Consider the following 14,966-nt stretch of genomic DNA (forward strand, 5'->3'; position numbering starts at 1 on the left):
AACTGAAGGAGAGAGAAGTAGAGTAAGAGAGAGGATGGGAGTGAGAGAGTGAGTGGAGGAGTTTTTGAGTGGGGTCAAGAGAGAGGGAGCGTGTGAGAGGGAGAGTGAAGGAGAGAGAAAGAGGGATATTAGAAGAGAAATAGGAGGGGGAGATTGAGAGGTGGAGAGAAGGAGAAAGGTGATGGAAAAGTGGCAGAGATGGGAAGAGAGAAGGTCCAGTGAGAGAGAATATAAGAGGGGAGACACAGACACTCACACAGAGTTGAGTGATGGCACATTCTAAACCATAACACCTTCACTCTCGGACTGACTGCAAATGTTCGATCAGTAACACCATTCCCAAGGCCGCTCTGTGTGTGTGTGGGGGTGTGGGTGGGTGTGTGGGTGTGTGTGTGTGTGTGTGTGTGGGTGGGTGGGTGGGTGGGTGGGTGTGTGTGGGGGTGTGAGTATGGGTGGATGTGTGTGGGTGTGTGTGGGGAGATGTCTGTGTGTGGGGCTGGGGGTGTGTGTGTGTCTGTGTGAGTGTGTCTGTGAGAGTGTGCGGGATGAATGTGTGTATCTGTGGGTGAGTGTGCTTGTGTGGGTGAGTGTGTGTGTGTGGGTGGGTGGGTGGGTGTGTGTGTGTGTGTGTGTGTGGGTGGGTGGGTGGGTGTGTGTGTGTGTGTGTGGGTGGGTGGGTGTGTGTGGGGGTGTGAGTATGGGTGGATGTGTGTGTGTGTGTGTGGTTGGATGTGTGTGTGGGGCTGGGGGTGTGTGTGTGTGTGTGTGAGTGTGTCTGTGAGAGTGTGCGGGATGAATGTATGTATCTGTGGGTGAGTGTGCTTGTGTGGGTGAGTGTGTGTGTGTGGGTGGGTGGGTGTGTGGGTGGGTGTGTGTGTGTGTGTGTGGGTGGGTGGGTGTGTGGGTGGGTGGGTGTGAGTGTGTGTGTGGGTGGGTGGGTGTGTGGGTGGTTGGATGTGTGTGGGTGGGTGTGTGGGTGGGTGTGTGTGTGTGTGTGTGTGTGTGTGTGGGTGGGTGGGTGTGTGTGGGGGTGTGAGTATGGGTGGATGTGTGTGTGGTTGGATGTGTGTGGGTGTGTGTGGGGAGATGTCTGTGTGTGGGGCTGGGGGTGTGTGTGTGTCTGTGAGAGTGTGTGTGTGTGTGTGGGGGGAGATGTCTATGTGTGGGGGTGTGGGTGTCTGTGTAAGTGTGTCTGTGAGTGTGTGCGGGATGAATGTGTGTATCTGTGGGTGAGTGTGCTTGTGTGGGTGAGTGTGTGTGTGTGGGTGGGTGGGTGTGTGGGTGGGTGTGTGTGTGTGTGTGTGGGTGGGTGGGTGTGTGTGGGGGTGTGAGTATGGGTGGATGTGTGTGTGGTTGGATGTGTGTGGGTGTGTGTGGGGAGATGTCTGTGTGTGGGGCTGGGGGTGTGTGTGTGTCTGTGTGAGTGTGTCTGTGAGAGTGTACGGGGTGAATGTGTGTGTGTGTGGGTGAGTGTGGGGGTGTGTGTGTGAGTGAGTGTGCGGGGTGAATGTGTGTGTGTGTGTGGGTGAGTGTGGGGGTGAGAGTATGGTTGGATGTGTGTGTGTGGTTGGGTGTGTGTGGGGGTGTGGGTGTCTGTGTAAGTGTGTCTGTGAGAGTGTGGGGGTGTGTGTGTGAGTGAGTGTGCGGGGTGAATGTGTGTGTGTGTGTGGGTGGGTGGGTGTGGGGGTGTGAGTGTGTGTGTGTGTCTGTGAGAGTGTGGGGGTGTGTGTGTTAGTGTGTGTGCGGGGTGTGAGTGTGTGTGAGTGCGCGTGTGCGAGTTCACCTTCCTACTGCCTATTCTGTTGAGCTCAGCCCTGCTGGGTGAGGCCATTCAGCCCTGACTGAAGCACTGACTGCTTTCCCATGTTGTCTGCAGGAGGAGAGCTGCAGTGATATGGATAAATACTCCACCGTCCGTCATGTCTCACGGCCTGACTCCCGAGCAGAGTCTGAGCACAGTGCCAGCCACCCTACACACCCGGGCACAACCCCCTCTGACCAACACTCACAGGACCAGGGTCAAGGTACAAGAGTAAACTGCTCACTGCACTCTTCATGGGAACAGCATTCAGCCCCCTCTCCTCCAGCCTGCCACACAGATTACAGCAGGAGGCCATTCAGCCTCCCTCCTCCAGCCTGTCCCACATTGTTCAGCCAGGACCTTACCATTAAGTGTATAAGTCCTGGTTTGATTTGCCTTTCCAAAATGCAGCCCCTCCCATTTATCTGAATTAAACTCCATCTGCCACTTCTCAGCCCACTGGCCCATCTGGTCCAGATCCTGACCTCCCTGCTCCTGTACTCTGTGCTTCTGTTAGTCAAGTTCCACTTGTTTTATGAACCACTCTCTCCGTGTGTATTGTCACAGTCACCATCACCGAGAAATACAATTCTTTATTTTTTAATCGCATCCGAATCCCACCAGGCTGCGAGCTTGGTATTTGAGACAATGTCCCCAGAACTTGGGGAGGCGATGGTCTAGTGGTATCATCTCTGGAGACTCAGATAATGAACTGTAACTTGGGTTTGAATCCCACCATGGCAGATCGTGGAATTGGAATTCAGTGAAGAAAGAATCTGGAATTCAGAGTCTAATAATGACTATGAATCCATTGTGGGTTACAAAACCCCCATCTGGGTCACGAATGCCCTTTGGGAAGGAAACTGCCATCCTTACCCAGTCTGGCCTAAATGTGACTCCAGACCCACAGCAATGGGGTTGACTCTTAACTGCCCTCTGGGTAATTAGGGATGGGCAGTACATGCTGGGCCCAGTCAGAGACACCCCCATCCCCAGAATGAATAAATAAATGAGTCTGGGGGTCTCTAAATTCACCAGCCCAGTGACATTTCCCCTTTGCTACTGGGTGTGATTCAGCAAGGGCCGTCCTTACCCAGTTGGGGGTTCATACGTGACTCCAGGCTTGATGTCTGGATGAGAGGGTTGCACTCGGAACGGGGACAGGCGAGTGAGTGAAACGGAAAAGAGTGGGTTTGAGCCGCTGGTGGTCAGCGTTCCCCTCCCCACCGCCCCGTCTGATTGGAGGGAAGGAGCGGGATGGGGAGCGAACACTCACTGATGCCGTTGTCCACGCGTGTTGCAGGGAGAGCGGGAGCAGTGGCCCAGGATTCTGACCTGTCCGAGGGGACTGCGCCGTCCAACGAGTACGGAACGCAAGTGAGTAACCCGGCCGGGGAGAGGGAGGGGAAACAGGGGTAACATTTCCAAAATATACATCGCTGCATTTGACAGGCACCCTTCACACAGTTAGCCGTTCCCAGCAGCATCAGCCAGGCAGTGTTTGACCCACATCAGGGACAGGAGGCCAAATGCTCACTCACAGAGATCGGTTTTAAGGATGGGAGAGGGAAAGAAAGGGGTGGAGAGGCATAGGGAGTGTGTGTGTGTGTGTATAGGAGTGTGTTGTGTGTTCGTATGAGTGTGAGAGAGTGTGTTGTGTCTGCATGAGAGAGTGTGGTGTGTGTGTGTGTGAGAGAGAGAGATAGAGAGAGTGAGCCCGTACCCCAGTGAGAGTCTGTGTGTGTGTGTGTGAGTGTGTGTGTGAGAGTGTGTGTGTGTGTATAGGAGTGTGTTGTGTGTGCGTATGAGTGTGAGAGAGTGTGTTGTGTCTGCATGAGAGAGTGTGGTGTGTGTGTGTGAGAGAGAGAGAGAGAGAGAGAGTGAGCCCGTACCCCAGTGAGAGTCTGTGTGTGTGTGTGTGTGAGTGTGTATAGGAGTGTGTTGTGTGTGCGTATGAGTGTGAGAGACTGTGTTGTGTGTGCATGAGAGAGTGTGGTGTGTGTGTGTGCGCGCGTGAGAGTGTGTGTTGTGTGTGTGTGTGAGAGAATGGGTGTTGTGTGTTTGCTTGTGTGGGTATGTTTGGATCCTATAGAGTCATAGCAGTCGACAGCATGGAAACAGGCCCTTCGGCCCAGCTCGGCCATTTTCAACAATTTAGTTCCATTTGCCTGTGTTGTTGCACATCCCTCCGTACCTATCCTATCCATGTACCTGTCCAAACGTTTCTTAAATGACAAAATTGTATTCACCTCCATCACTACCTCCACTAGACACTCACCACACTTTGTGTGAATAAACTGCTCTCTCAAAACCTTTTGCATCTTTCCCCTCTCACCTTAATCCTACGCCCTCTAGTTTTAGACTCACCTGCCCTGGAAAAAGCTCTCTGCCATTCTACCTTCTCTGTGCCTCACACGGTTTTAAAAAGCTCGATAAAGGTCACTCCTCAGCCTCTCCTTACAATACAAACCTTAGTCCAGGTAGCATCTCAGTAAATCCTTTACACACCTTATCTAGTTTCATAATATCCTTTTCTGTAGGAGGGCTCGTAAGTGAGTGTGTGTGGCTGTGAGTGTGTCTGTGTTGGTGAATTGGAGCATGTATGTATCTATGAGTGTGCATGTGAGAGTGATGGTGACACACTTTGGAAGTGTGTGTGTCTGTGAGTGTGATAGTGAGACCCTCAGAAAGTGTGTGTATGATAGTAACATTCTCTGAGTGTATTTAATATTGAGACCCACTGAAAGTGTGTATATGTATCAGACCCTCTGAATGTGTGAGAGTGTGTGAATAATAGTAAGATTCTCTGTACATGTGACTGCATATGCAAATGTGTGTGTGTGTGTGGGGGGGGGGGGGGGGGGGGGAGTGCATCTGAGACTCTCTGAAACTGGGTGTGTGTGTGTGTGTGTGTGTGTTTGGTTGGGGGGCGGGGGTGCATCTGAGACCCTCTGAAACTGTGTGTGTGTGTGTGTGTAGAGGGGAATGACAAAAACCGAGTTGCCCTGCTGTGTGGATTCAGGGACGCATTCCTGTGTGTGGTCCTGGCTGACAGTCCCTTCCCTATTGCTGAGCAGTGTAGTTTAATATTCTCCATTCATTTACAGAGAGAGATTTGTCACGGACTGCCTCCAACTCCCAAAGTCCACGTGAGTACAGTTCAGGATGTCAGAAAGCAGCTTGAACAGGGTTGTCCGAAAGAGGGGAATCGGATAACGCCTCAAAACTGGGAGGGGTGCCATGTCTGAAACTCCTGGTGTCTGAGTTCCCCATCGATAAGGGAGTTATGATGTTTGATGTATTCTGTGTGCTCATACACAATGTCTTGTTGTCTCTGAGACACAGGCTCAGGGCAGTGGGGAGGTTGGATGGGAGGGTGTGATCGATTGTAATACACACTGCCCCACCCCTCCTCACTCCACTGGGTGGGGGGGGGGGGTTGTGTTGTCAGCAACCCCCCCCTCCCCCAAATGTCATTACTCCAGGAGCAGTGCAGGGGACAAAGCCATTGGCCCACCCGCCATCCAACAGTGACCCAGTCTCCCATTGGCCATGATGGGAGCAGGGGCATGGGGTCCTGGGAGCGAGTGTACCACTCCGTTTCTGTTCCCCCTCCCTCTGCCCCCACCAAGAAATGCACAAATGGACTGGCCCTTTCACTGGCACAGTTCAGAAGTGGGGGATATTCGCTGGTGATTGCACAGTGTTCAGCTCCATTCACCGTCCCCTCAGATACTGAAGCAGTCAGTGTTCAAATGGAACAAAGATCTGGACAATATCCTGGCGAGAGACACATGTGTCACACAAATGCCAGGCAATGACTATATCCAATAAGAGAGAATCTAACCATCTCCCCTTGACATTCAATGGTGTTCCCATCACTGAGTCCCCCCACTATCAACATCCTGGGGGTTACCATTGATCAGAAACTCTACCGGACTCACCACATCAACCCAGCGGCTCCAAGAGCAGGTTCAGAGGCTGGGAATCCTGCAGCGAGTAACTCCCCTCCTGACTCCCCCCCAAAGCCTGTCCCACCATCTACAAGACACAAGGCAGGAGGGTGAGGGGATACTCCCCACTTGCCCCTGGGTGGGGGCAGCTCCAATAACACTCAAGAAGCTCAACACCATCCAGGGACAAAGCAGCCCCCGCTGGATTGGCCCCACACCCACAAACACCCCCTCCCTCCCTCCCCCCCTCCCCCCACCGACCCTCAGTAACAGCAGTGTGTACCAGCTACAAGATACACTGCAGAAACTCCCCAAAGATCCTCAGGCAGCACCTTCCAAACCCACGGCCACTTCCATCCAGAAGGACAAGGGGCAGCAGATACATGGGAACCCCACCCCCTGCAAGTTCCCCTCCGAGCCCCTCACCATCCCGACTTGGAAATATCTCGCCGTTCCCTCAGTCTGGCTGGGTCAGAATACTGGGATTCCCTCCCTAAGGGACACTGTGGGTCTACCCACAGCACATGGACTGCAGGGGGTCAAGAAGGCAGCTCACCCCCCACCTCATCAAGGGGGCAACTAGGGACGGGGGGCAGTAAATCCTGGGGCCCACAAGTGAGCCAGCGAGGTAATTGAAACAAAAAATGGAGCCATTGTTTCGGGATTGACCTGACCACGATATTGTAAAGTCAGTCGCGGTACAGAGAGACTTTGTGCACGTGAAGGTTTCCTGCTGACACCTCTCTCTGTCACAGATGGGAGCATGTTTCTCCAAGGTGTTTAATGGCTGCCCTTTGAAGTTGAATTGCTCCATCTCCTGGATCCACCCAAAGACGAGAGGTAACAGTGGCGAGTCGGTGGAGGGTGGGGGGGTGGGGAGAAGCACATTGCAGCTCATTGCAAACCATGCTCAGGGTGGGACCCTGGAAAGACTCGCACCGCCAGCTCCCACATTTGAAATCTGGCACACTCACGGGCAAATTCCACCTCACTCCCCTTCCCTACATCTGCAGAGATCCTAGCTGACGGTAATTACTGAAGAAGTCAGATCCCAGAAAGAAAGTTGATTTGATAAATCACGTTTGTTTAGTTAACCTGATGGTGAGTCATTGAAACACAAAGCGAGAGATTCATAAAAAACACATCAGGAAATAAAAAGCTATTAACACGGTGAGAAAAATCTTCAGAACACAGTTTTCTCACTCCTTGACAGAGATTTGAATTCACAGTGATTACTCCCGAGATCAAATAATCAATTCCTACTTAACTGATTCTCTGCACTCTTGGTTCTGTGAGCTGTGATTTCTTCTTTATGAATACCCTCAAAACCGAGAGCTTAAATTTTCTCAGCTTTGAATAACCTGCAGATTTCTAACCAAACACTCCTGGTTTGGATTTTTCACAAACCAGACTTCTCGAACTATTTTGCAACTGAGCCGCTTTTCAGAGACACAGATTTCTATGAGGAAAAACTACATTGGTTATGACCACAATCTGTTTTCCCTAAGATTCTGCTAAAAATTCAGTTCCTGTGATTTTAAAACACAAAATCTTTGATTATTCTGAACTAAACAATTTAATGTTTAATTTATCTATCTACCTGAACTCTATGGTATAAATATCTTACTGCATTAACACTCCAGGGATTACAGTCACTTGATCTGACAAACACTGCATTTTGTCACTGTTCTAGAAGGACTATTTAACCTGGTAACGTAACTCACCATTTTGCAGACATAGGCCACATAAACTAGATTACTTTCCATAATTTCAGCGGGCACTGTCGGAGGGTCAGTGCTGAGGGAGGGGGCACTGTCGGAGGGTCAGTGCTGAGGGAGTGGGCACTGTCAGAGGGTCAGTGCTGAGGGAGTGGGCACTGTCGGAGGGTCAGTGCTGAGGGAGTGGGCACTGTCGGAGGGTCAGTGCTGAGGGAGTGGGCACTGTCGGAGGGTCAGTACTGAGGGAGTGGGCACTGTCGGAGGGTCAGTGCTGAGGGAGTGGGCACTGTCGGAGGGTCAGTGCTGAGGGAGCGGGCACTGTCGGAGGGTCAGCACTGAGGGAGTGGGCACTGTCGGAGGGTCAGTGCTGAGGGAGGGGGCACTGTCGGAGGGTTAGTGCTGAGGGAGTGGGCACTGTCGGAGGGTCAGTGCTGAGGGAGTGGGCACTGTCAGAGGGTCAGTGCTGAGGGAGTGGGCACTGTCGGAGGGTCAGTACTGAGGGGGTGAGCACTGTCGGAGGGTCAGTGCTGAGGGAGTGGGCACTGTCTGAGGGTCAGTGCTGAGGGAGTGGGCACTGTCGGAGGGTCAGCACTGAGGGAGTGGGCACTGTCGGAGGGTCAGTGCTGAGGGAGTGGGCACTGTTGGAGGGTCAGCGCTGAGGGAGTGGGCACTGTTGGAGGGTCAGCACTGAGGGAGCAGGCACTGTTGGAGGGTCAGCGCTGAGGGAGTGGGCACTGTTGGAGGGTCAGCGCTGAGGGAGTGGGCACTGTGGGAGGGTCAGTGCTGAGGGAGCGGGCACTGTCGGAGGGTCAGCGCTGAGGGAGTGGGCACTGTCGGAGGGTCAGTGCTGAGGGAGTGGGCACTGTTGGAGGGTCAGCGCTGAGGGAGTGGGCACTGTCGGAGGGTCAGTGCTGAGGGAGTGGGCACTGTCGGAGGGTCAGTGCTGAGGGAGTGGGCACTGTTGGAGGGTCAGTGCTGAGGGAGCGGGCACTGTCGGAGGGTCAGTGCTGAGGGAGTGGGCACTGTCGGAGGGTCAGTACTGAGGGAGCGGGCACTGTCGGAGGGTCAGCACTGAGGGAGCGGACACTGTCGGAGGGTCAGCGCTGAGGGAGTGCTGCACTGTCGGAGGGTCAGTGCTGAGGGAGCATTGCAGTGTTAGAAGCTTTGGGACAATCTGAGGTGAGGAAACGAGTTTGAGACGTGAGAATATTTTCCTCCCTCTCTCTAGATCAGTATTTAATCCTGGGTGCTGATGAAGGAATCTACACTCTGAATCTAAATGAACTCCATGAAGATACAATAGAAAAGGTAGATCATTTATTTTTGTCTTTAGTTAAACTCCCTGACTCTCACTGGGGTACAGAGACAAAAAAAAACCCAGCAGATGCTAGAACCCAAAATAGACAGGCAGGTGGCTGGAAAAACACAGCAAACCAGGCAGCACCAGGACCTGAAGAAGGGTTACCTCAGAAACGTCGACTTCTCCACCTCCTGATTCTGCCTGGCTTGCTGTGTTCTTCCAGCCCCCTGCCTGTCTATCTCACTGTGGTACAGGCTCCCACACACACACTGACTCTCACTGGGGTATGGGCTCACACACACACACACATACACACAGACTCTCACTGGGGTATGGGCTCACACACACACACACACACACACACACACACACACACACACACACACACACACACACACAGACTCTCACTGGGGTATGGGCTCACACACACACACACACTCACACACACACACACAGACTCTCACTGGGGTATGGGCTCACACACACACACACACACACACAGACTCTCACTGGTGTATGGGCTCACACACACACACACACACACACACACAGACTCTCACTGGGGTATGGGCTCACACACACACACACACTCACACACACACACACAGACTCTCACTGGGGTATGGGCTCACACACACACACACACACACACACACTGACTCTCACTGGAGTACGGGCTCACACACACACACACACACTGACTCTCACTGGGGTACGGGCTCACACACACACACACACACTGACTCTCACTGGGGTACGGGCTCACACACACACACACACACACACACACACACACACACACTGACTCTCACTGGAGTACGGGCTCACACACACACACACACACACACACACACACACACACACACACACACACGCACACTGACTCTCACTGGGATGTGGGCTCACACACACACACACACACACTGACTCTCACTGGGGTACGGGCTCACACACACACACAGACTCTCACACTCACACACACACACTGACTCTCACTGGGGTACGGGCTCACACATATACACACACACTGACTCTCACTGGGGTAGGGGCTCACACACACACACACACACACACACACACACACACTGACTCTCACTGGGGTACGGGCTCACACACACACACACACTGACTCTCACTGGGGTACGGGCTCACACACACACACACACTGACTCTCACTGGGGTACGGGCTCACACACACACACACACACTGACTCTCACTGGGGTATGGGCTCACACACACACACACACACTGACTCTCACTGGGGTATGGGCTCACACACACACACACACACACACACACACACACACACACACACACTGACTCTCACTGGGATGTGGGCTCACACACACACACACACACACACACTGACTCTCACTGGGGTACGGGCTCACACACACACACAGACTCTCACACACACACACACAGACACACACACACACAGACTCTCACTGGGGTAGGGGCTCACACACACACACAGACTCTCACTGGGGTAGGGGCTCACACACACACACAGACTCTCACTGGGGTAGGGGCTCACACACACACACAGACTCTCACTGGGGTAGGGGCTCACACACACACACACACACACACACACACACACACAGACTCTCACTGGGGTAGGGGCTCACACACACACACACACACTGACTCTCACTGGGGTAGGGGCTCACACACACACACACACACTCACACACACACACTGACTCTCACTGGGGTACGGGCTCACACATATACACACACACACACACACACACACAGACACACACACACACTGACTCTCACTGGGGTACGGGCTCACACACACACACAGTGACTCCCTCTGGGGTATAGGTTGCACATAGTCCCAGCATTAAGAGGATGTTCAGCTTTAGAATGCATCACTGTGATGACCTGTTTCCTGTCACTATCTATATTCCCATGGGACCACATCTTCAAACAAGTATGCTGTTTTGGAAAATGTAGGGATGATGGATTCTCAGGGGAATGTAGCACGAACAGCCAAGTTTCTGGTATTCTGACTGGTTCTAATGCAGTGAGGGGTACGTTGGCTTCCAAGAGATTGATTATGTTAGGGGACTCTCTAGTCCGAGGTAGAGACAGACGTTTCTGTGGCCAGTAGTGAAAAAGCAGAATGATGTGTTGCTTCCCTGGTGCCAGGATCAAGGATGTCTCAGAGAGGGTGCAGAATGTTCTCAAAGGGGAGAGGGGCCTTTGTACACAGGAGGAGGTCATTGTACACATTGGAACCAACGACATAGGAAGGGAAAAGGATGAGATTCTGAAGGGAGATTACAGAGAGTTAGGCTGGAATTTAAAAAGGAGGTTCTCAAGGGTAGTAATATCTGGATTACTCCCAGTGCTATGAGCTAGTGAGGGCAGGAATAGGAGGATAGAGCAGATGAATGCATGGCTAAGGAGCTGGTGTATGGGAGAAGGATTCACATTTTTGGATCATTGGAATCTCTTTTGGGGTAGAAGTGACCTGTACAAGAAGGACGGATTGCACCTAAGTTGGAAGGGGACTAATATACTGGCAGGGAAATTTGTTAGAGCTGCTCGGTAGGATTTAAACTAGTAAGGTGGGGGGGGGGGGGGGGGGGGAACCCAGGGAGATAGTGAGGAAAGAGATCGATCAGAGACTGGTACAGTTGAGAACAGAAGTGAGTCAAACAGTCAGGGCAGGCAGGGACAAAGCAGAGAACAAGGTAGGACTAATGAATTAAACTGCATTTATTTCAATGCAAGGGGCCTAACAGGGAAGGCAGATGAACTCAGGGCATAGTTAGGAACATGGGACTGGGATATCATAGCAATTACAGAAACATGGCTCAGGGATGGGCAGGACTGGCAGCTTAATGTTCCAGGATACAAATGCTACAGGAAGGATAGAAAGGGAGGCAAGAGAGGAGGGGGAGTGGCATTTTTGATAAGGGGTTTTGTGGTTCTGTTCGCCGAGCTGGGAATTTGTGTTGCAGACGTTTCGTCCCCTGTCTAGGTGACATCCTCAGTGTTTGGGGGCCTCCTGTGAAGTGCTTCTGTGATCTTTCCTCCGGCATTTGTAGTGGTTTGAATCTGCCGCTTCCGGTTGTCAGTTCCAGCTGTCCGTTGCAGTGGCCGGTATATTGGGTCCAGGTCGATGTGCTTATTGATTGAATCTGTGGATGAGTGCCATGCCTCTAGGAATTCCTTGGCTGTTCTCTGTTTGGCTTGTCCTATAATAGTAGTGTTGTCCCAGTCGAACTCATGTTGCTTGTCATCTGAGTGTGTGGCTGCTAAGGATAGCTGGTCGTGTCGTTTCGTGGCTAGTTGGTGTTCATGGATGCGGATCGTTAGCTGTCTTCCTGTTTGTCCTATGTAGTGTTTTGTGCGGTCCTTGCATGGGATTTTGTACACTACATTGGTTTTGCAAAACCGTATCCATGAACACCAACTCGCCACGAAACGACACAACCAGCTATCCTTAGTAGCCACACACACAGATGACAAGCAACATGAATTCGACTGGGACAACACTACTATTATAGGACAAGCCAAACAGAGAACAGCCAGGGGATTCCTAGAGGCATGGCACTCATCCACAGACTCTATAAACAAACACATCGACCTGGACCCAATATACCGGCCACTGCAGCGGACAGCTCGAACTGACAACCGGAAGTGGCAGATTCAAACCACTATAAATGCCGGAGGAAACATCACAGAAGCACTTCACAGGAGGCCCCCAAACACTGAAGATGTCACCTAGACAGGGGACGAAACATCTGCAACACAAATTCCCAGCTCGGCGAACAGAACCACAACAACGAGCACCCGAGCTACAAATCTTTTCCCAAACTTTGATAAGGGATAGTATTACAGCTGTGCTAAGGGAGGATATTCCCAGAAATACATCCAGGGAAGTTATTTGGGTGGAACTGAGAAATAAGAAAGGGATGATCACCTTATTGGGATTGTATTAAAGATCCCTGAATACTCAGAGGGAAATTGGAAAACAAATTTGTAATGACATCCCAGTTATCTGTAAGAATAATAGGGTGGTTATGGTAGGGGATGTTAACTTTCCAAACATAGACGGGGTGTTAAAGGTTTAGATGGAGAGGAATTTGTTAAGTGCGCACAAGACAATTTTCTGATTCAGTATGTGGATGTACCCATGAGAGAAGGTGCAAAACTTGACCTACTCTTGGGAAATAAGGCAGGGCAGGTGACTGAGGTGTCAGTGGGGGAGCACTTTGGGGCCAGCGACTATAATTCTATTAGATTTAAAATAGTGATGGAAAAGGGTAGACCAGATCGAAAAGTTGAAGTTCTAAATTGAAGAAAGGCCAATTTTGATGGTATTAGGCAAGAACTTTCAAAAACAGATTGGGGGGCGGATGTTCACAGGTCAAGGGACGGCTGGAAAATGGGAAGCCTTCAGAAATGAGATAACAAGAATCCAGAGAAAGTATATTCCTGTCAGGGTTAAAGGGAAGGATGGTAGGTATAGGGAATGCTGGATGACTAAAGAAATTAAGGGTTTGGTTAAGAAAAAGAAGGAAGCATATGTCAGGTATAGACAGGAGAGATCGAGTGAATCCTTAGAAGAGTATAAAGGAAATAGGAGTATACTTAAGAGGGAAATCAGGAGGGCAAAAAGGGGACATGAGATAGCTTTGGCAAATAGAGTTAAGGAGAATCCAAAGGGTTTTAAAAAATATATTAAGGACAAAAAGGTAACTAGGGAGAGAATAGGGCCCCTCAAATATCAGCAAGGCGGCCTTTGTGTGGAACTGCAGGAGATGGGGGGAGATACTAAACAAGTACTTTGCATCAGTATTTACTGTGGAAAAGGATGTGGAAGATATAGACTGTAGGGAAATAGATGGTGACATCTTGAAAAATGTCCGTATTACAGAGGAGCAATACAGAAAAGTGGATAAATCCCCTGGACCTGATCAGGTGTACCCTATAACTCTGTGGGAAGCTAGAGAAGTGATTGCTGGGACTTATGCTGAGATATTTATATCATCGATAGTCACAGGTGAGGTGCCGGAAGACTGGAGGTTGGCAAACGTGGTGCCACTGTTTAAGAAGGGTGGTAAGGACAAGCCAGGGAACTATAGACCAGTGAGCCTAAACTCGGTGGTGGGCAAGTTGTTGGAGGGAATCCTGAGGGACAGGATGTACATGTATTTTGAAAGGCAAGGACTGATTAGGGATAGTCAACATGGCTTTGTGAGTGGGAAATCATGTCTCACAAACTTGATTGAGTTTTTTGAAGAAGGAACAAAGAGGATTGATGAGGGCAGAGCTGTAGATGTGATCTATATGGACTTCAGTAAGGCGTTCGACAAGATTTCCCATGGGAAACTGATTAGCAAGGTTAGATCTCATGGAATACAGGGGGAACTAGCCATTTGGATACAGAACTGGCTCAAAGGTAGAAGACAGAGGGTGGTGGAGGGTTGTTTTTCAGACTGGAGGCCTGTGACCAGTGGAGTGCCACAAGGATCGGTGCTGGGCCCTCTACTTTTTGTCATTTATATAAATGATTTGGATGTGAACATAAGAGGTACAGTTAGTAAGTTTGCAGATGAGACCAAAATTGGAGGTGTAGTGGACAGCAAAGAAGGTTACATCAGATTACAACAGGATCTTGATCAGATGGGCCAATGGGCTGAGAAGTGGCAGATGGAGATTAATTTAGATAAAGGCGAGGTGCTGCATTTTGGAAAAGCAAATCTTAGCAGGACTTATACACTTAATGGTAAGGTCCTGGGGAGTGTTGCTGAACAAAGAAACCTTGGAGTGTAGGTTCATAGTTCCTTGAAAGTGGAGTCGCAGGTAGATAGGATAGTGAAGAAGGTGTTTGGTATGCTTTCCTTTATTGGTCAGAGTATTGAGGACAGGAGTTGGGAGGTTATGTTGCGGCTGTACAGGACATTGGTTCGGGCACTGTTGGAATATTGTGTGCAATTCTGGTCTCCTTCCTATAAGAAGGATGTTATGAAACTTAAAATGGTTCAAAAAAGATTTACAAGGATGTTGCCAGTGTTGGAGGATTTGAGCTATAGGGAGAGGCTGAACAGGCTGGGGCTGTTTTCCCTGGAGCATCGGAGGCTGAGGGGTGACCTTATAGAGGTTTATAAAATTATGAGGGGCGTGGATAGGATAAATAGACAAAGTCTTTTCCCTGGGATGGGGGAGT

At 50.7% G+C, this 14,966-nt stretch overlaps 1 protein-coding gene across 1 annotated transcript in view; it reads left to right on the forward strand.

Annotated features, from left to right (window-relative positions):
* The window catches only part of LOC140475098 (mitogen-activated protein kinase kinase kinase kinase 2-like), a gene marked incomplete at its 3' end in the record, with an annotated part of 11,541 nt that extends 2,761 nt beyond the window's left edge, over positions 1-8,780 (forward strand). Inside the window, exons 3-7 of the mRNA XM_072567753.1 lie at positions 1,877-2,024; positions 3,105-3,178; positions 4,909-4,950; positions 6,510-6,594; positions 8,701-8,780. Coding sequence (XP_072423854.1) covers positions 1,895-2,024; positions 3,105-3,178; positions 4,909-4,950; positions 6,510-6,594; positions 8,701-8,780 — 411 coding nt within the window. The remainder of the gene's footprint in view (positions 1-1,876; positions 2,025-3,104; positions 3,179-4,908; positions 4,951-6,509; positions 6,595-8,700) is intronic.
* Between the last annotated feature and the right edge of the window lie 6,186 nt (positions 8,781-14,966).

This window comes from Chiloscyllium punctatum, unplaced genomic scaffold (genome assembly GCF_047496795.1).
Source record: "Chiloscyllium punctatum isolate Juve2018m unplaced genomic scaffold, sChiPun1.3 scaffold_1400, whole genome shotgun sequence".
Taxonomy (NCBI): domain Eukaryota; kingdom Metazoa; phylum Chordata; class Chondrichthyes; order Orectolobiformes; family Hemiscylliidae; genus Chiloscyllium; species Chiloscyllium punctatum.